This window comes from Patagioenas fasciata, chromosome 1 (genome assembly GCF_037038585.1).
Source record: "Patagioenas fasciata isolate bPatFas1 chromosome 1, bPatFas1.hap1, whole genome shotgun sequence".
NCBI lineage: Eukaryota > Metazoa > Chordata > Aves > Columbiformes > Columbidae > Patagioenas > Patagioenas fasciata.
Genome location: NC_092520.1, coordinates 46,019,796 through 46,042,496, shown reverse-complemented (window position 1 = coordinate 46,042,496; position 22,701 = coordinate 46,019,796). Strand labels below are relative to the sequence as shown.

The window sequence follows — 22,701 nt, the reverse complement described above, 5'->3', positions numbered from 1 at the left end:
AATGACAGAAGGCTGGTTCAGTGCTAGTTACCTATAACATGGATAATTTTATTACTATTAAAGTATTGAGTTCCTCTTGTATACTATTAAGGGAATGTATTGTTTTATAAAATGAACTTTTGTATAGTTAAATAGCATGAAAAAAATTATACATTGAATTAAAAACCAAACCAAAACACTGCATCATTTAAAAGTTTTCTTGCCTTGTCTGTTATCTACCTTGGGAATTATTGTTGATTTTCCACACAAACAATATGTACTTTAACAGGTTTTTGGTATTCTTGTTTTTTTAATACCTCTGTGTCTTAAACCTTTAAATAATGAAAGTTGAGAGATTTGGAGTGATATGAATCATATTTTAGTGAAGTATTACAATTTGCTTGGTAAGATTATTTTGTGTTGAGAAACAACTATTGGAATTTTATGCTTTTCAGTTTCCTGCTCTCTTCCTTTTAGGAGCTAGACACTTTTTTGCTCAGATGCAAAAGATGCATTGTGATCATACTTAGTTCCTAGACTCCATGCCAGTGAATCTTGTGGGGAAAATTGTGGCTTTATTTCACTTGCTTGTAAGAAATTACTGGTCTCACCACAAATAAGGAACAACAAGGGAGAGAAAGCTGATGGTTTCATATGCATGCGGAAAAGGATGGTTTATTTTTCTTTGAGGCTTTGTGGTTAATTTTAGTTGTGAGGTGGAGAGGGGAAGCCTTTTATTTTTTGTTTTGTCTAGGTCGTGTTGGAGCTGCATTGCATACTGCTCACAAATATTAGTTACAGTTAACAATGATTTTTTCTTAAATATGCAATGAATACCTGGATATTACTGAAAGCTGCAGCTGTTCAGCCCAGAAAGGTAATGATGACATTAGTCAGTTAAAGACCAGACTGACTGTTGGGGTCTTTCAGGTACACAGTGTTTTGTTTGTTAAGGTTACGATATTTGGGTTGTAGTGTCCTAATCTGTGGCTTTTATTTTTCATGCCAGATAAGTGTGAAACAAATCATGTGTAGTTTTTGATAGTCAGGAACAGGATCCATTACTGAATGTTGCCGATCACTCTTTAGTTACAAGGTGACCTTTATTTAATACACCTGTTTTCAGTAGATCTGGAATGTCTTATAAACAAGAAGACTATGAAAGATTTTGAAGGAAACATGGAAATATTTTGTGCCTAAAACAAGCAAGCAAACAAACAGAAAATCACAAATCTTTCACTCTGTTTCCTGCTGAATGTTTTTAAACAGGAATAAAGTTTAGGACAAAAGTGTAAGAGCACAAGTGCCAGAAGTACACTGATTTCCACAGTGCAGGTTTTTAAGTGGTCTAATAGTTTGTGCTTCTTTACCAAACCTCCAAATTTAGTCCTGTTACAGTGACATCTGATTTAAAATATGTTCTCGTGATCCACTTGAATTAAGGGAGAAAATGATGGTTATGTCTACAGGTTTGACAATCATTTTAACTCCTTCATGAGGTCAGTTGTGGTTTCTTCTGTGGAAGATGAGTACGCTCATCTTTATATGCATTTTTTCTGCAAATATGAAGTAAAGAATTTCAGTATTCTGGGAAGGAGAAGTAGTTGTCATGGAAGGCTACAATATCAGTGGCCTTGTTAAATGTTATATTTTCAATCAAGAGCAGTTAACTAATCTCAAATATCTTCCAAGCCAAAGTAACCTACTAGTGTTGTGAGGGACCTGTGTATATGCTGTTCAGTAGCTCTAAGCTGAGTGGTAAGTAACTTCAGAAATTTTAGGCACTTATGATGATTTCTGTTTTTTATCTTGAAATGGCAGTCACAACAGATTAAATTATACTTGCTATGACAGAATTGTAACCAGTAAATATGTTTAGAATCAGTTATTCATGTTACTTCGCTCAAGAAATAACTTTTATTTTAATGACAAATTAGATCCTTAAAATTAACAGTAGAAAAAAAGTCAGTTTGGGATTATAGATATATTATTTACAAAAATACATGAGTTTCTTAGTATTGGTTGTATTTCTTTGCTCTTTTCAGTGCAACAAGTATATACAGTATGTTCAGGTGACTAGTTTTTCTCCTTTTCTGTGATGGCGGTAGAGCTACTTCACTCAGCTGCTTCTTTCTGCTTCTGGCTTAATGGCCGTTGTAAGAGCAGTGAAGAGGGCTCAAAATCAATTCAACATCTTTGATTCTGGTGTATGACTTCTTGAGAAATAAAGCCAGCTGCATTCATCACAGCCTCTATGCTAAATCATAATTTCCCAACGTAATTATTGATTGATCTTTCACTGTTTTTCAAGTCCTGGTGAGAAGTGAAGGAGCTGATGTACCATAGAAAGAAATGTTTGTTGTTTTTCGAGCTGGTTTAGAGCTTGATGTGAGTGGTGGGAGGCGAGGATAGGACTAGCTGCACTTCATTATTTTTTGTAGTAATGAGGAAGTTTTGTATGTTAAAATGTTCAGAACATAGATTATTTTTCCTTTCCTATCAAACTCCAATTATTTGTTAGTCTTCGAGGCATTAAATTATGCCTTGATGGAATACGGAAATTCCTGGGCCACATTGTACAATTAAAACAGTAAAGCTAGATTATAATTTACTGGGGTGAACCAATCTTGAAAGCTGTTCCTACAACTTTTTCAGATCGATATTTGAAGTAATAGAATTTAGAAACAGTCTAAGATTTCAGTTTGTTGCTTAAAGATAATTATTTTTTTTTTTCAGAAGGCTGTGAGAATGTGGAAATAGCTTTTAAAACAAGTTATATTTAACTAATACACTGAAAATACAGAAATAACTCTTAACATGGAGATAATAAATGGTCTCTTTCTTCACTGGTATTTCACTACTTCTGTTTCTCAGCCGATGATATAAAAACCTTTAGATGTTGATAGCTGAGCTGCAGATTTGCTGTGTAATTAACCAAGGTTTAGCTTTTGATAGCCTTTTAAAAAGGGAAGATTATTTTCCTTCAATCTTACTGTACTTGGAACAACAAAAAAACCCACAGGAAGTTGATTAATTGTAGTTAAAGCTCCTGTCTGTTGGGGGAATGTTATCTGAGGCTGCCTTTTTTTGGGCAATTCTTTTTTTTTTTTTAAGTGGAACTGATTCAGTTAATACTGTAGTAGGCTGAGTATCATATAAATCTGTTTAACATCTGCCCAAGCCACTATGAGCTTGAATTCAGTTTGTCAGTAACACTATTCTTTGTTCATTGCTGAACATGTGCCTAGATGCACAGCAGAGCTATCTATTCAAATCCAATATTTTTAATTATTAGTGCAGCTTTTTTCTATGGTTTTATTTAAATATTTATTTTGATCCTTTCAGGATCTAGGGATTATATGTGTTTCAAAGTTTCTTTAAACAAACCAAAAGCAAACAAGCAAAAATACCTTTTTACTTGACAGAATATCAGACTGTTGCCTGACTTTGTTTAAGAATGCTTTCAAGAGAAAGCTGTAAGCTTTTGTCCTTAATGACCAGCAGGTATGGTTCTGTGAAATTATATGGTTATGCTTGAGTTTGTGATTTCTGCCAGAAAGAGGTGTTTATTGTTAATAAAATTATTTTTAAAGTAGAAATATTTGTTTCTACTATAGCTTTAGATTTGCAGTAGACTCAATGAGAACATTTCTAGTTTATACTTAGTGTTTTAATTTACCTCGTGTTTATATACAGAAACGCATCTTTGACATTTATTTAACAGTATATACAAAGTCAGCTGTTTAGAAGAAAGTGACAAAATTACGATTATCGTAAATCTTACTTCCATCTTATTGTCTGTCTCACCCAAATTGCCCTATGTGCTTGTATCTGCTAGCCTGCATCTCCTTCCCTTATAAAAAAACCCTAATAATTTTTCTTACGTCTGATTTGTATGATGTGTCAGTAGAAAAGAACTTTAAGAACATGCGAAGAGGCATGTAGCCTGTTTTTACTTTTACTACTTTGAACAAAAGAAGCAAACTGCAATTAATTTTAGTTGCCTGCATGGCACAGTGACATTTTCCATTAATATTTCTAGCATAATAATAAATGGCTATTCATGGTATGAAAAATAAGATTTTTAAAGTACATGCACCTTAACTATTATTCTTGCCTCACAGGAATGTTAAATTTTGTTTCCCTTAAGGCTATAGAGATGGGGTGTTATCTCGGTATGTTTTCTACTTTTAGTGGAATGAAACTAAGCATTTGTCCCCAGTTTCATTTTCTGAAATACTTTTTTTTTTTAAATTTACCTCCTGTTGACCTATTAGCTAACTATTTTTCTATATTAGAGTCTTGTCTCTCTATTTTATTATTTTAAACAAACAAAAGAAAACAAACACAAAACAAAACAAAAAACAAAACCACAAAAAAACCCACCTGTCTTTTCTCTTACAAGAAGCCAAAAATAGGGTTTTACAACATGAAGTCCCATACAACGTAGGTCTTGCTTTTGCAACCTTAATTTATACTATTTTTGTATGTTTTCCATGATGTAATTTTCAGTTGTCTGGTCATGTACTATTTTTTCAGATAGCCTCCTACATTCTGGTATAGGAGTCACCGCTTGAGACCATTGATTTCAGTCTTCTGTAATCATGGCTTGCCAAATAGGAGTATTTGAAAGAAAGGTACTAGAAGAAATCAAAATATGTGTAATATAAATTCAAATCAAACAGTAAACTCTTTGATAGCTCTGCCTAACAGCATAGATGACCAAGATTGCAAAAGCACGTAAGTGCATGTGGAATAATGTTAATTGTGTAAGTTTTCCTGTAGTGCATTGCCTTATTTAATCAAAGCATTCTATTTTGCTAGAAAATGAAATTATTTCTGTGGATAAATGTTTTTCTCCTTTACACTCTTAATTCACTACCAGACAAAGTCCACATTGAAAGGCCTGGATCCTGCAGGATTAAGAAAGAAAAGCTAATCTTTACATTTCCTAGGCTAGGGATATTTAATCTTGCACTTTAGCTAGGGAAAAGCATTCTGTAAAAAATAAAGGGAAAGAGTGAATGTCATTTTGCACCATATAGCAACTGATTTAAAATAGCAGCATTACAGTCTACCAGTGACTCTGTTTACCTCTGTAACCTGAGCCACTAAAATAATTGAGAATAGTAGTAGGTTGTTATTCCCCATGTAGATCTGTTAGAGGACTTTTTCACACAATACTCTGCAGGCATTTATTTAACAAAATAGAGGAAGCGTCTAATGCATGGCTGAATTGTTGTACCGCTAAATTTCTATAGTACTTAAACACTGCTCCTTTTATACAGGCAAACTCAGATGTAAGCAGAGAGCAGATATGGCCTGTATGAATTATTCTAGTGTTTTATTTACTGTGGCTTTATTTTAGAGGGAGAGGAGGTACTTTAGGTACTTTACATCGTGCCAGCACACGACTGAACATTCAGGCATCGTAATGTAATCAAAATGTAGATATTTCCTTACACATTATGATAATGTTAGACATTTTGCATGCATAAAAAGCCAAAGAGGATGACAGGCTTGCACACCCTGTTACATGGATTGCATACAAATTATTATGAAATGGAGGTATATTGCATTTAACTTATGTTGGATTCACATTCTTCACACAATGGGTGGGAATGTAGAGCAAAGATAAATCCTGCTTTGGTCAGAAGGTTTTAAATACTCATGGCCTGGATGGGTGTACTGTTCAATGGATCAAGAACTGACTGGAGGGCCATGCCCAAAGAGTTGTGGTGAACGGAGCCAAATCCAGTTGGTGGCCGATCACAAGTGGTGTTCCCCACGGCTCAGTATTCGGACCAGTTCGGTTTAATCCCTTAGTCAGTTATCTGGGTGAAGGGATCAAGTGCACCCTTAGTAAGTTTGCAGATGACACCAAATTGGGTGGGAGTGTTGATCTGCTAGAGCGTAGGAAGACCATACAGAGGGATATGGACCGGCTGGATCGTTGAGCTGAGGCCAGTTGTATGAGGTTTAACAAGGCCGAGTGACTGGTCCTGCACTTGGGTCACAAAAACCCCATGCAGCGCTACAGACTTGGGGAAGAGTGGCTGGAAAGCTGCCTGGCAGAAAAGGACCTGAGTGTGTTGGTCAACAGCCGACGGAACATGGGCCAGCAGTATGCCCAGGTGGCCAAAAAGGTTGAGACCATCCTGGCTTGTATCAGGAATAGTGTGGGCAGCAGGACTAGGGAAGTGATTGTGCCACTGGTGAGGCCCCACCTTGAATCCTGTGTTCAGTTTTAGGCCCTTCACTACAAGAAGGATGTTGAAATACTAGAGAGAGTGCAGAGGAGGCAATGAAGCTGGTGAGGGGCCTGGAGCACAAGTCTCATGAGGAGCAGCTGAGGGAACTGGGGCTCTTTATCCTGGAGAAAAGGAGGCTGAGGCGAGACCTTATCACTGTCTACAACTACCTGAAAGGAGGTTGTAGCATGGAGGGTGTTGGTCTCTTCTTTGGGGGAGTGTAATTCAGATAAGTGGCCTGGCTACTGTAGGCATCTGTGTGCTGACACCATGCTGGAACTGATGGCTGTTTATGCTTTGTAAACGTTCTCTATCTCCCAAATCTCCTGTAGTTCTGTTACTCAGCCTAATGTACCTCACTTCCTTCTGTCCTCCTGAAATTTTTTTTTTTTTTTTTTTTGTGTGTGTGTGTGCTATCTTTGTTCTTAACATAAAATGCTGTGTCTTGTCCATTGGTCTGTTTGTTGTATGGACATTTTCTGGAACTTCAGAATTTTTTGCCTGAGCTATTTAGAGACACATCTTCACATGTTCTGTTTGATCATCCACAAATATCTTAGATCCACACACTTCAAGCCAGAATTTGCAGTCTTTGTATCTCTTTTTGTATCTCTGAGTTTAACTTCTGTCATATTGTCATGTCCATTTCCTATTTGTTGGGCTTTTCATTTCATTAGAAACTTCTCAATAAGGAAGTCCAATTACTTTTTTCCTTTTTTTTTTTCCTTTGTTTCTTGTCTTATTTTCTCCTGTTCTTCATCCAGCTTTCCTCTTTATCTTTTGTCCTTCAGATGATTTTAGCTCTCATACTCTGCTTGTCACTTGTCTCTCCCCTTTCTTGCTTCTTCCTGGTCTGCCTCAGTAGACTCCTCAGTATCTCCCCTCCAATTTGGAAAAAAGGAAAGCATAGTATAATTTTTTCTTTAAGTCTAAACACTGGGAAGTAGTATATTAAACACAGTAAGTGGCCTGGCAGAAAGTAGTCTTTACCAAAAATTTATCTATTAAATGGAAGCTCCAGCTGAAGGAAGACTGAAAAGTAGGAGCAATGGCAAGATAACTAAAGGAAGAGTCTCCGAGATGAAGGTAAAGCAAAACCAAAGTCTGATCGTTGATCATCAGGAGTTCTTAATTAACAAAGGGACTTATTCTGTAATAAGGAGAGTCCAGATAAATACAGTAGAACCAAAACAAAAAAATCTGTGCTGTGTGTAGAAACATACATGATTAATGAGATTTTTGGCCTTTATATTAGTTAAGACATGTGTGAATATCAAAACTAGAGGTAAAGGCAGTAATGGATATTTAAAACTTTTAATTTTCTTTTTTTAACTTAATACTAAAATTTGGAAGTTTCTTTGTATGAAGTCAAGTTTCTTCATCTGGAAGTTCTAAAGCTAGAAAGATTTGGCCCAACTTCTACTGAAGTTGCTTTCTGTACTATTAGCAAAGGAACTAACTGATGGACTAAAGCTGATGGTAGGAAATGTGAGACAATGGGCATTTATGAAAAGTTAGCCTACACTAACTTGTCAATAAAGTTCAGCTACAGAAGTAGAGTATCAGTGATTTTGGGGAAGGAATACTTGTTTTCAAAGTAAGCTGTGACACAAAGCCTAATTTTAGGGGGTTTTCATTTTGGGGTGGTTTGTTTGTTTGGGTGTTTGGTGGTGTGTGCTTTTTTTTTTTTTGTTCTGTTCTGAAAGTCAATGTAGGGACTGGGACCTTGCCATTAGCAGGATTAACTGCTTCTGATTCATTATTTCCATTGAATGTGAGACTTCTGGAAGAAGGAGATACCTCCAAAGAAATTCTTGATGGCATATTTAACCTTTAAAATAGAGGAAAAAATAGAGTTGTGAGGAACAAATTACTGGTCCATGATCTACATATAATCAGCCTCAATTAATACAGCACTGCTTGGGTCTAGACTTTAGGAAGAAAAAGTAGCGTGGCAAAAGTTTTAAGTGCAGGCATCATTGCTTTCTTCAAATACAAATCTTCTCTTGAAGACCTTTATGTAGATGGGAAATATTTTAAAATAAGTAACTTCATTAGATTTCAAAATTAGGAAGTAGATAGGAAAAAAATCATAGAATTTGAATAATTTTCTTCATGGAACAGGTGTTTTTGGATAGCTATTTTCTTTATAACTGACAACTCTTCATTTTAAATATGACAATAACAGTTGTATGGTTGTGTTTTCTAAATTTAGCATTGGTATGATGATATTGTTCCAAGTTAGGATTTTGAATGTAATATTGTAGCATGCAAGAGATGATAATTAATCTTTTTAACTATTAAAGACAGTGATGGATATTTGCTATCAAATTTTACTCCAGTGTTGATCTGTATTTCCATTGGCTTGGAGTACATTGCATACTTACAAGTTCAGGTAAAACTGTCATTGTGGGATATTTGTTGTTCCTTTGCATAACGTTTTGGTCTTATTATCAAGAAATGGCAACTTTATTTTTTTCATTTAGGGCATTTGAATTTAGGATAACAGGATTATTAAATAAGTATTATTCTTTTTTTTTCGTTGTTTTTAATTTGGATTTTGTTTTAACACACTGTTTCCATTTTGTGAGTTTTCCTATGCATGTGCAAAATGTTTCTCCTCAGGCCCCCTTGTATTTCCTGGTCCTATTTTTATGAACCATCGAGAACAGGCTCTAGCCAGAATCAGACCCCATCCAGCACAGCTAAAGCATAAACGGGACAAGCACAAAGGTATTTAGTCTTCCTTATTGGCTGGGGTGGAAATAAGCACATCCTCCCAGTCACTTCTTCTGTGCACTCAATCTGTCTTTCCAAAGAACTGCACAAAATGGGTTCTACCTTTCTTCTTGTTAGTATCTTGTTACCTGAGGAGAAAAAAAATGCAATTAAATGTTGACCTTTTTAAGAGTGTAAATGTTTGGTAGTCTGCATCAACTTTCTTTTCTTTTATTTCCTTTTTTTTTTTTTTTTTTTATGAAATATGCATTGTCTATGTGTCTTTTGTGTCTTTTCTAATTTCTAATGCTATCTCACTCCTAAGGTTCTTTAATTTTACTGTAGGAAACTTAACTCCTTCCAGTGATTCAGACTACTACATTGCATTTTTTTTTTTTTTCAACCTCTTTGTTCTTTATCTGGGGTCATCCCTTTAACATATCAATTCCAGTCTTCTTAATTCTAGCATATAATTTTTCACAGGTATGTTATCTTTTAACAAGCTGTTTTTAGAAATGAAATATGTAAAGTAATATAATTTTTTTTTACTAGTTTTGAATGAGGAGAAGACAAATCAAAGCACAGGGTTTGTGCTGCAATATTTGTGAGTGAAATGTTCATTTGCAGAATGTAAGTAAGGAGGTATCTTTAATATTTTAGATGGTTTTGTATGTCTGGAAGACTACTTCACTATGCCTTGAATTTCTGAATGTGTAATTTGTTCAGATACAAGTGTTTTGTTTTGTTTTTAGGAAGAGGTAGTGTGTTGCTAAAAATTTCAGCTGAATTAATTTAAGTTGACCTGTGTCAAATCTGATCACAGTTTGTATATATCTGTATATAGATACATCTGTACAAATGTATTTACATATGAAGGATAAATAAGTAAAGTGTAGATTAGAGACCTGATCAAAGTAAGTAGAAAGCTGCTGCTCCTCCTGGTAAGGGCCCAGAACAATTCAGCTATTTTTTAAAGAATATCTAAATATGGGAAGAATTGTTAGAATGGCATTTCAGGTGAATTAATGGAAGTTAGTGAGAGAATTTGGCATGTATGCAAACAAAATGTATGACAGTTTGAAGCTTTTTAGGATATGATTTTGGTCTATATGGGTGATAGACCGTACCCCGTTATGAACATAATGGATCATGAACTCATCTTAAGTTTATTTTATGGAAATGGAGGCAAAATCTGGTCCTTGGTATTTGCATAACATATATTCCATGTATTTGGAAAACATATCATCTGAGCTTTAAGTTGTGATGGATTAAATAGAATAACCTGTCATTATTTCCCTGGGAGAGATGGGATGCTAGAAGACAAAACATACAGAACATAAGTGCTATCATTTGAGTGACAGTTTGCTGCTGAGCAGTATTTTTGGACTGGATACTACTGCTAGTGTTGTACTACCTGCAAACCCTTGACCTCACAGGCATGTGCATAGAGGAGTATGTTCATCCTACCTACATCTGTACTTTTAGGGCATGTTTTTGTAGTTGGAGCTTGCTTCAGCTCAAGTATCTCCTTACAAGAGGTATATTCATTAGTGTCATTTTTAGGTCTGCATTGGTTCTTGGAGTTGTAAGGACTATGCAAACATCTGTATTGTGCTGAAAGATGTTGTCAGGTATGCTCTGTAGAACCAAACATTTTTCCTTGAGGAGGGCTATATGCAAAGAAACATTCAGTTTCTTTTAGTTCTTTGTCCCTTATGCAAAACAGATAAGGAAGATTGTGACATCTTTACAAGTAAACTTTTGAGAGCCTTCACCGCCTCAGAAGATTGCTTCTCAACAAATGATTATAAATTCCACTAGAAATGCCCCATAACTTCTGGAAGAGCTTCCAAAGGAAAAAGGAATACCAGTGGATTGTTATAAAAATAATGGGGAAGGTGGGAATCATGAATAAGATAAGTATAATCTCATCTTCAAAGGCGTGCCTCTTTTACTACACATAGAATGTAAAAAAAAAAAAAAATCAAATAATCTGAGGTAAGAATGTTGGCTTCAGCAAAAGGACACTGTAACACTGAAATCATCATGTTGTTTTCTTTTACTTTTGAATGTGATGCTTTCCAAACCAGCATTCTTACTTCGAGGTATCTGAACTCCTCACGCCAACCACTCCTTGAGGATTTTCAGGCAAGGAGAACTTATTTTAACTGGTAGTACTGATGAGGCCAGTACTAAACTTGCTGGTACCTTTTACTGTTTCTCTGCTTGTTTAAAGTTAAATGTGAAAAAGCTGCTTCAGGACTGACAGTTACGGCCTAATTTTTAAAAAGTATATTTGATACGTACTTGTATGTATTATCAAATCTACATGTTTTTCACTTCTTGTGGAATTCTGTTGAATTTCCAAGTTGAAGACACCTTTAATTTCATCAAAATACCCATTTTCTGGAAAGCTTGTCATTTGCTCATTTCACCTTTTTATGGTCTGTGTATCACAATCCTTGTTACTACAAAAAATGCATGCTAGGCATAATCATAATCTTTCTGATCTATGTCTGTGTCTCCATCACAGTTATAGATAGAAAAGAGTAGGTATCACCTTCTTGGTATTCATGGAGTGTTTTGACACTAAGAAGAAATATGAGCTTGTGCTTCATCCACAGTCTTTAATGAGGCAGTCAATTCCCAATCTGAGCCTGCAGTCCCCACGGACTTCATCACTGGAGATCTGAGTAAAAAAGATTAACGAAAGTCTGTAGAATTTTCTCAGTTGTAGAAATGAATGGAATAACAATTAGAAACAGAGGAAGCTCCTGGAGTCAATTAAAGTTCTGCAAGGAAATGCCACCTTTCTCCTGTATTTGGGAGCAGTGTAAATGAAAAAATATTCTAAACAGTATGAAACCAAATACCCTCGGACAAAAGGCAGTATAAAGCTGAACCTGCTTGGATGGGACAAGCTATATCTCAGCCATTTTGCAAATGCTAATACCAAATTATCAGATGTTCAAGAAAATTTACTTGTTAACTGTAAAATACAGAGTCTACAGGGTAATTGAAAGCACTCACTGGAAAAAGGTGACTATGAAAACCTATATGTAAGACTCAATAGAAGTAAATTAATAGTTATCTTTGTATGTTCCCTATTGACATTCCTGTATTCTCATAGTCTTGTTTTCATGTGCTAAGTGTTCCTGAAGAAGTTCAAAACACAACTGAAGACATGTTGCCTAAGACTTTTGCACTTTAAGAAGTTAAAAGTTACACCGAAAATGTTTCAGAGCTGCTTTTTCTTTAGTAGGTTTTTACACGCTGCTGTTAATAAGGAGACACTGTAGACAGGGTCTTGCTTGGAATTTGAGACTTGAAGAACGCAAGAGTATGTCAGACCTCACAGGCATATATAGTCAGCAGCAGTTGTCATGTGTTATTATGACAACAAATGTTAATTTGTTAATAACAGTTATTAATAACAAAGTTCACTTACTCTGTAACAGATTTTTTTCTGCTATTATGAGTCTCTCTCTCTAGTCAGACATCCTTATCATCTTTCATACCAGTCCATCTTTTCCCCACGATTCAGTAATTCTTACTGGAGAGTTAAATTTTATTAGATGAAGTTACCTGGAATTTTGAAGAGCTTATGGATAACTCATCATGTCATGTACTGCAAATGGAGACTTATGTCTATGAACCATTGCGTAGTGGCTGACAGAGGAAGAAACTGCTGAAGAAATTCCCTCTACTGAATCAGTGGATAAAGTATAGCATTGCTATGAACTTTGATTCATTCTCTAGAGTTCAGAAGTTGTTGCTGTTTCCTTCTGTCTCAAAGAAACCCAGTGCTTAAATGACCTACTCTAGAAGTTACACCTGTTAAATTATTTGAAAAGTTATTCTTGTCATTTTCTAAGGTCATTTGGTATCTGTGGAGAACAAGATAACTCGTATATGTGTGCTTTTTTTGTTCACCTGTACATTTAAACTGAATAACCAATTCAAGAAGACAGCATCAAAAACAGCTTTACTGATTTCTGTCCTCTGTTGGAAAGAGGCTAGAGGTGGATCTCCACTCCTCCAAAACATACTACATTTCTATTTGTCAGGCTATCCAGGTCACAGAAATTATCTAAGAATTCATACTATCGATCAAATACACTTCATTTTGTTTATGTATAGCATAGAAAAATAGTATAATGGGTGTACCTTGCCACTGCTCAGTATTAAAATTTTACTTACGTCCAAGTCACATAATGGAATAAGTGATTTGGGCAGCAGTTAATGTTTGTGTTTACTTTTTGGCTGAACTGAACAGGTAAGCAATACTGATACAAAAATTCAGGACACAGTTATTGCTGAGTTTTTAATTTTAATGTAAATGTATTATCACATTATTGTAAGTATTAAGCACTTGTGGTTCTGCTTATCAAATTTCACCTATGAGCTCAAGCAAGCTCTGTAGTAACCTTTCAAGCATCCAATGGATTTAGTTTTCCTCTGCCCTCATAGGATGGATGATTTTCAAAACCAGAGGTAGATTTCTTTTCCCCCTGCACTGTAGCTATAATATTGGTTACAGGTAATTCACCTGAAGCCTGTGGTGGACAGACAAGAAGAGGCTGATCTGTTTAAGTAATGTTGTTGTATATAAAGCCTATAGATGATAATAGGGTATTCAGAACACCCTGTGAGAGTTGAACATCACAGATACTGACCAGTAACTTGAATGATATGTTTTATTTGGGTAAACACTGCTGAACTGAACAAATACATGTTGGCAAATGTTGTGGTATAAAGAGACAGTTATTCTAAGAATTCTTTGTGTATGATTATATTGCATTCAAGCTTTTAATCTGTGGGAAGAAACGCATTTAGCATCTTTAAAAGTACTTTTTCCCTCCTCTGAAAATGGTCAGTGAGAAAAGAAGTAACATCACCCTTACTGCAGCTGAGGAACACTAATAATGCTTTTTCCTCGGGTCTGGACCAAGGGTCCAAGATGCCATTCTGTACCAATGTGTTGGGGTGGGGTTTTTTTGCCAACAAAACTCTCCTTTATTTCTTATAAATTGCTTGACTTATTGCAAGTCTTCCCTTGCTGTTGAGACAATGAACTTTTTCTTTGTTCCTGGAAAGCAGGGGTTTTTGGTAGTAGTGGTATCAGCTAAGAGAACTTTTGAGCATGTTTCACAGAGGGAAAAATTGTCTTCAGAAGTTAAAAATTTTCTAAGGAAAATGGAGTGGTGGAGGGGGGTGAGGGAAGTTGATTCCTTGTGTTTCTGGTTATTTTGCTTTCCTTCCCCAACTGTATGAGATCACAATGACGTGTTTTCATCTTGGTTAAGTTGTTCATGTAGCCCATCCCTCAGTGTTGACTGCAGGAAGAACTTGGAGCTTTTCCTTAGTGCTTTTCTTCTCAGAGACATGAAAGAGTCAAAGTTTCTGTTCAGTGGTAGCCCAGTTGGATAGCACTGGAAGGACTAACTTGCTCTGCTTACAAGGTTCCATTCATTTGACCAGAAGAGTCTCTGCTTTAGTAGTTTTTCTATACTTCCCTTTCAGGAACAGTTGTTTTGATCCTGCTTCTAATGAAATGAATATGTGCACAATTGTTTGAAGAAAAGCAAGTGTGTATCTCCACAGTTAAAATTATTCCTTGAGACATGTAAAGCTTTCTGCATCCACCTTTCACTTAGAGATGTAAAAAAAAAAAATAAATTGGACTGAAAGGGGATGATCCAATTTATTTGCAACCTTATCTCTAAGTGTAAGAGCTTGTAGAACTTGGTTCTCCTGGCCAGTGCTGCTAGAAAAATATATGCATTGGCCATGTAATAGAATGCTCAGATGAACAATATAGAACAAAAGTTTTCCTCTGAAAGTAGGTGGTGGTGCTTTATTTAGTTTTGTATATTTTAGTCAAAAGACATCTTTTTCCTTAAACAAGACTAGCTGAATGTTAATTTTTTTTAGTTACAAATGTTTTATACTTCACATAAATTATTTTAGGGTGCTTATCAAGTTCTGAAGATCCAGCCAATTCAAAACACAAGACAGTTACTAACCACTCAAAGAAGGGAGATAGGAACTCCATTTTCAGTTTGCAAATTTCATACTTTATGTATGGAAGTCAGTTGCCTCTATTCTTGCATTTTTAAATGCTTTAAGAATTTAGCTTTGGAATTTGAAAATGTCAACTCTATAAAACTGCTTTGTTTAAAATCAATTATTTCTTGGATAAGGAATTATAAAATTTGTTTCCTGTGAATGTACTTCTCTCTGCATCTTGCATAATAGTATTTAGTGTTTCATTGAGGGTAATAAGGTGTTATGTTTTCATTTGCAACTTTGGAAAAAATGGGAAAGTATCTAGAATCATCTTATATTTAAAGGCACGATCACATATCTATCATCTGAGAAAATAGCAATCCTAAACTATTTATTAGTAGTTGTTGAAACACTTCAGAGCAGTATGTTTTTCTTACAATGAGGCAGGAAATGCACATACACCTGTTCAGGTGTCTGCAGATCACTCGATACGTCACTGTTACATGACCAGAATACATGTTCTGCTAAATTCTGTTAATATGACCATGCACAGGTGACATGGTTGCTGTGCGTCAAGTTTGTTTGATCATAGGAAGTGCGTGTAGCCATGACACGTACGTACGGATAAGTGTGTTCCTGGCTGGTGACTGTGCATTTACACAGTGGGAGAGCTTTCATCTTTCATTACAGCCATCAGTGATTGAGGGAGAAGGGGGGACAGGGGCCACAGGTAAACTTTCAGAAAAATGAGCATTTATTTTTTCTGCTCCTGTCTGAAAAGCTTGTGTGAAAGAGGGAAGCAGTAAGTAGGCTGCTTGCTGAATAAATAATTCTGGTGACACTATTAGCCCGTAGAACCCTCTCTTGATTGCTTTGGCATGTAGACTTTAATGCAAAAGTAGCCATAAAAAGTTCAAAGGCACTGTATTTGAGAAATAGTTACATTATTACATAAAATACTAGAAGACTTTTAAGGCAGAATTACATGACTGTGAGGAAAAATTCTATATTTTCAAGGGTTTTTTGTTGTTGTTAATAATTTGTCTCTTCATATATGCTTTTGTTCATAACAAGCTGTAGACAGATCTTCAGAAACATTCTACACAATAGATGCTGTTAAAAGAACCTCAAAAATCCAATGGCAGTTGAGAGCCTGACAATTCCTTTACTATGTCTCCATTTCATACATATCCAACATGTAGTCCAAGTATAACTCTTTTGGATGAAGGGCATCCATATTTTCAAATAAGTACTTAATACTTTTAAACCCAATTATTCAAAAGCATTATTTAATACCTGTACACACTGTTCCTTTACAGATGTAAACTACATGGAGGTTCATGTAATTTCTGTACTCAGTAATCACTAGAAAATGGCTTTATTTCCAGACCAGTAAGATTTGTTAAAACTGGTTTGTGATAAAAGTGCCGAAATTACTGTATCAGCAGTTTCCATACAATAAAAAGGAAAGAAAGCTTGAGCAACATATATAAAACCAGAATTATATTTGAAGTCTAGAAGATTTGTAAGTCTGTAAGGGCTATGCTGCACACAATGAATAATGAAGTCTCAGAGTTCGGGCCTTAGCTAATGATGATTCAGGAAAACGTGTAGAAAAAATAAATGTAGACCTAATTTAATAACACCTTGAATGCTTTGGGCAGCAATTGTTTCCTCGTATCAATTTTTGTTAACAAAACAGTAATCGGTTAGAATTTTCACAGAAGCATGGAATTTCCTGTATGTAGTTATTTTTCACTTCATGTGTTTTCTTTCATTTCTCTATGCTAGAGATAGTGTGACTGAAGTCAGATTAAATTATTCATTGTGAAAATGAACTTTCTGTAGATCTTGCTTGGCCAGCTTTCTACACAGATGAAGGTGTTTTAATGGTGACGAGTATGACTGTTTCTCTGTCACATTGGTTTCCTGCTAGTTTTATGAAACCACCTGCCTTTGTGACCCTGTGACCATGTAGTTTAATTATAGTCTAGTTGTTAGATGACTTAAACATTTTGATTTCTTGAGAAGACAGTAGCTTTAAGGAAGTTCATAAATAATACACTTTATTAGTTACTTCAGTGGCTTTATCTGATGCAAGGGCAGTGTGAACTTAGGAACTAACAAGGCACTTCAGACTAAAAGAAATCACGGAAACAAGGTCTAAAAATGCATCTTAAATGGGCAGGAAATGTACTAGTAGCGAGTATGTCAGCATTGTTGAAAATCAGCTGCATAAGCAATTGTTAGTTATGTAAAACAATGACTATGTGGCCAAGTTGGAATTAAAAAAAAAAATCCGTAACAAGTAGTAAATGGGAAAAAAATTAGACCAGGCTATTCCTGTTCAGTCTAACTATGGTGCTTTCTGTCTACTTTGTAGTGCTATGCTATTGAAGAATTAAAGTGATGGTTATGAAGCAAAACTTCTGAAGTGCTTTGAATTTCCTGTTTTGCTGGGCGTTTTTGTCTACTCTTCAGAAGTGTCTGCTTTAGAGGATGTGATGTTTTCCAGTATGTGACTTTGTAGTAGGCTTTTTAGACGCAGAGTTTCTGTCATTTTTCATATCTACTTTGATGCCCCATTTTGAGCTGTCCCTCTTACTATTCTGTGAGTTCTTTCTCCTACCTTACAAATGGTGGGGTGGGGAGTTATTTACTATTCTTGTTCTATTCATTCTTCTAATATAACTCTTTAGAAGACATGGGATATAATTTTAAGGTTTGTTTATAGATGGAAGTGGAGAAAGAGGTGAGAAGGATGCCAGCAAAATCACAACCTACCCACCCGGGGCTGTCCGCTTTGACTGTGAACTGCGAGCTGTGCAAGTCAGCTGTGGATTTCACCATTCAGGTAAAAACAAATAAATAAGTGTTAATTATAGTATAGCTTTTTTTTTTTTTTTTGTTTTGTCATATGTGTTTTCACTGCTTTGCGTTTAATTTTCAATAAAGATGTATACGGGAGCCTTAAAGGTTGAAAAGGTTGCATTATCATGTGGTAGCCTACTATACTGGCCATCAACAATTAAAAGGACTTAAAGTATTGTATATTGAATTACACCAGAGCTTTTAAGCAATTTTTGTAACCATTTGGCAACATCTGCATGGCATAGCTCTAGCCCTCCATGGAGATACCAGCTGGGATGGGTTGTGGAATCTCATATAGTCTTTTAGTGTTTGAGTAGACACTGTTGATTGTGCTGCTCAGAAATACTAAGCAGCACTAGTGCTGTACCATGTTCACATGTGTGCATGTCAGAAAAATGTTCTTTTTGTTTTTCAGTGGTTTTGATGGAGAATGGTGATGTTTACACCTTTGGATATGGGCAGCATGGGCAACTTGGACACGGTGATGTTAATTCCAGGTAAGCTGGTAATCAAAGGACGTGATTTTTGATTGCTATACTGCTGGATAAAAAGTAACTAAGTTTTTTTTTTCTTTTCTGTAGCCAGCAAGTGAAAAAACTCAAATATTGTCCAAATTAAGTTGATACATTCTCATTCTGCACTTATTCCATATAAACCCGCTGCATAGATGCACTTTTAACAGTAACCATACTCATACTCTATAGTTATTTTGTCTATTATATGAAGGCTTCTGTGCATAGTTATTAGCATAGCTTTGATAATTGAGTAGAAAATGTTTCTGTCTGTTCTCTTTGCATATGTGAGAGAATGACATTGAAATCTCATTAGGATTTCTTTTTTTCTACAAAATACTACATATGCAATAATTCAAATATTATGAGATTATAAACTTAGATTAACCTGCTTTTGTTACATTACTGGCAGCAGTTCAGCTATGAAAAAATCTCTTTTGTTTATTGTTCATCTCCCAAATTAAATCACTAAGCTTGAGTCTCAGTTGCATTTTGCGTACACGTACATTAGATGTCAACATGAGAGTGACCTGTTTGTTTTCTTTCTGGTGAAAGATAATAGTGAAGTCAACAGATTCCAGAGAGCTATTTGACTAGCCAGCTACTATTTATCTCCTTAAGTGTGCTCAGTAGCTCTGTAAACTATTTTCTTGGTCTCCATTGACTACAATGAGAACATAGACAACTGAATGTAGGTGTCTTTAATGTGAAGCTCAGTCTCACCCTTGGTATCTCATTTGTTCACTCAAGTAGACAATCAGTGTCCTGCCATAAAAGCAAATGTAATAATGTTATTCTTTGAGCATGCACATATTTTATTTACATGTAAGATGTGGAATTTTGAGTAGTAGGAATCAGTGGGGCTTTGAGTGTGTCCAGTAATTCCCAGTATCCTTATGTAAAAGGCATATAGAGTGGAACATCCATGACGTGTCTTCAGTTCTGCCATTTGTCTTGTAGCAGTGAGATCAAAATTACTTAACGTCTGTCCTTTGGAGACTTCCAAATCATTTCTTTCATCAAGTTTCTGAAGAAATCTTCGTCATCTTAACACTTTTGTTGGATTCACTAAACAAAAGGGGTGGAGTGAAAGAAGAAAGTTAGTTTACTGGAAATGTTACTTTGCATTGACTGCTGTGCCTGATGGTAGTCTCTAAACTGTTTGCATTGGACTGGTGAATGCAGTCAGTGTTTCTGCCTGTGACAGAGCTGTATCAGACAAGTACTTCGTTTTTCAGTCCTAGAAATTCTTGGTTACTTGCTCTAAGCCTCAACTGCATCAGCTGGCAATTCAAATCACTAGCAGAATAAAACTAGTTTCTGTCTTAAAGACTGAAGAGGTACAAACAGCAGTGACATTTGTACTGGTAACTTACTGTCTCCTGTTCCCAACTTTTATGAAATCTCTTGGCTTTTTTGAAGGCATCGGGGCTATCTGCTGTATCTGTCAGAATTTCAGACAGTAAACCCCACATCTGTTGCTTATGTAGGCAGAAACTGGATGGAGACCATATGTGGTTCCAAGTGAAATCCTAGAAGAGAACATGAAACATCCTGTGCCAAAGGATAGTGCTTGACCAGGCCTACAAGCTGAGGAGGTACAAGCAACTTGGCACTGACCTTGAAATTGTTCTATAGCAGACCCTAGACAGTGTCTGAAAAAAAAAAAACCTTGAAGAAATTTGGAGTATGTCCTGTGCATGAGAACTGGCTGTAGTACTATATTGCTGTTTAGCACCGTCATTCAAATGGTAATTTCCTCATTGATGTACTTCTTTTTCCAGCTTTAAGTAGAGATCTCTCCTCTGTCCTCACAGTAAGGGACTCAGAGAAGGAAACAGGGAATCCTAATGCAGAGTTTCCACCTCATTTGGGATGCAGTGGTGCTCAGATGGCCAGCTCCAGCCAGGTCAGTGGTATGTCAGTCATGCAGTGTGTCACATTGCCTGTATTGACCCCAGGAAGACCATCATCTTCTGAATCCAGAAACTAATAATCTACTGTGTTTCCAGGAGAGAGAGAGAGAGAGGAGGAAAAAAAAAAAAAAAGGAAGCACGATTTAGGCAGCATAGCTAGTATAACTAAATATGGGGGCCCCTGAAAGCAAGAACTGTCAGGGAAAATGTAGCAATTCTTGGTTTCATCTGAGGGAGCCATCTTCATTGCCAGATGAAGCAATGATGGAAGTTCCTGGGCGGCAACTGATGACTTATCCTTTCAGAGATTTCTGTCTTACAGTGTAGTGACAGATTTAGTAGTGAGACTGTATTTTAAAATAAGTCTTGAAAATGCTTACCTATTTTGAATTCCACGTGCTTGGTTAGACTTCTCTTTCTCCTTAATAAAGGGGATTCTGGACTCCTCTGTGAGAGTATGGTGAACACCACAAATTCTGCCTGTCTACTTCAGTAGGAATGAGGCAGGTTACATGCCCTAAAAAGGACTTTAGGACTATCTTTTATACACGCAAGCAAACAAAACAGCAGATGAACAGGACAATGTGCTTCTCAGTAAACCATGAATAGAACTGAAATATTGTGGAGGAACAAGGAATATGGACAAGGTGGTGGTATTTTTTACTCCAGCAGAGACTTCAGCCATTCACAGATGGACCACGTAAAAATGCAAGTGATCTTTTTCCTCAGAGGCTATTTTTTCATACCAGTATGCTGGAGCCATTAGACTAGTCTGCATAGGCCTTCTGTAGAAAAATCCAAAGTGACGGATGTTGATGAGCTATTCACCACATGAAGGATTTATCACTCTCTGCTTATTTTCTTCTCAAATTAGATGCTGATGACTAGAAACTCAATGGAAGCAAGAAGTGCTTTGCAGTATCTAGTCTTGATGAAAAATAGTATGTGTTGTATTTGGGTAAGCAAAGGCCTGTTAGCTGATGCTTCTCTTCATAAGCTGGGGCTTGTAACAGAAAGATCCTGGAGTTTTAATTCAAAATTTGCCTCCGTTTCTTGTACAAACTGTTGACGTCAGCACTACATTAGCAAGCACGTGATCTGGTGGTCAAGCTCCAGAAATGGGACAACTGAAGTAAGACAATCCTGATGAAGTCTTGCTTTTGAACGTTCAAGGATAATGTGGAAGAAAACGAACAGACCTACTACAGACAGTCAACTGTGTTCTATTTGAAGACAAAGTGTAGAAACTGTGTCCTACTAATATCTCTAGGAAAAAAAAGTGTTCCATTGTGTTTGACAGGACCATGCTTCCAGGTGTGTTGTGTGATTATCTTACTTCAGCAGTGTTGTGTAGGTCTTATTTACATCTTTTCACCAACTTTCCAGTTACTCAAAAATGTAAAATACTTGGTTGTTGGTTTTTTTGTCTTTTTTGCAGGGGTTGGGGGGGACACACTTTTTTTGTGTGGGGGTTTTTTGTTGTTGATTTTTGTTTGGTTGCTTTTTTGTTTTTTGGTGTGTGTGGTTTGGTGGTGTGTGTTTTTTTTTTTTTTTTGTTCACCGACTCTGCAGTGTACAGGAGTTACTGCTTGTTTCCTTTTACACACTGCGCCCTACCAGCCCATAGTGAACCTGAATTTACAGCACCAGGGTCAGCTGCCCCAAGTGACATCGTTGTACTGTGGGCAGTTCTTGCCTGGATCAGTACCATGGACAGCGATCGCCCCACCAGTTACTGCAGGATGCATTTTCCAAGAGCGCATCTGCTCCCGGAAACGCTGACCCCTCAGGATGGAAGAAGGGTTGAGTGTGGGCTGCCAAAATGCATTTGGACCTTCTGCAGGATCCTGAGTTAGCTGCTGTATGTTTATCTGCTGCTTTTCATTCAGCAATTTTACATTTTCCCAAAGGGTCTCAGGTTACTTTCTGTATAGTTGTGGGTTTGTCTTTTGTGATTGTCTTAAGTACTGGTGTCATATGCAGAAGCCAGAGAATCTGTGAGTGTTTGTCTGTGTGACATTCAACTCCATCACAGAAGAACACTTCTTGCTTTCTCCCATTCAGATTGAAAAACTCTGCTTGTCAAAACTTTGTCCAAAAAGTCTCTCAGACTCTTAAGTGTCTATGCTGAGCTTTCCTGTGTTGAGTTCCAGAGGGACAGGGAAGTGCTCCATAGCATCACAGGTTTTAAATTCCATATACATCAGCCAAACCGACTTATTGTATTTTTCCTAATCCCTCCTCATTTTATGAAGTGAAAATTATTTTTCTGTAATTTTACTTAATTTTGTGATGTACTTAAGTTTCTCACTGTTCACTTCTTTAGTTGATACACTGTAGTTGGCCATTTTAAAAGCTGAGTGACCTTAATAAAAGAGCTAATTAAGAATAGAGCATACTACATCTTTCTACATTCGTTGTTTGTCTGGTTTTGCTCTGCTGCTA

General features: G+C 36.3%; 1 protein-coding gene across 21 annotated transcripts in view; it reads left to right on the top strand.

Moving 5' to 3' along the window:
* MYCBP2 (MYC binding protein 2) overlaps window positions 1-22,701 on the top strand; it is a 200,431-nt gene that overhangs the window by 61,737 nt on the left and 115,993 nt on the right. For 19 of the 21 annotated variants that reach the window (XM_071806388.1, XM_071806378.1, XM_071806435.1 and 16 more), the window contains exons 18-20: window positions 8,856-8,963; window positions 17,692-17,811; window positions 18,244-18,325. In XM_071806388.1, coding sequence (XP_071662489.1) covers window positions 8,856-8,963; window positions 17,692-17,811; window positions 18,244-18,325 — 310 coding nt within the window. Of the gene's footprint in view, window positions 1-8,855; window positions 8,964-17,691; window positions 17,812-18,243; window positions 18,326-20,124; window positions 20,250-22,701 lie in introns of those variants that run through there. The other 2 variants (XM_071806406.1, XM_071806444.1) reach the window with 2 other exon arrangements.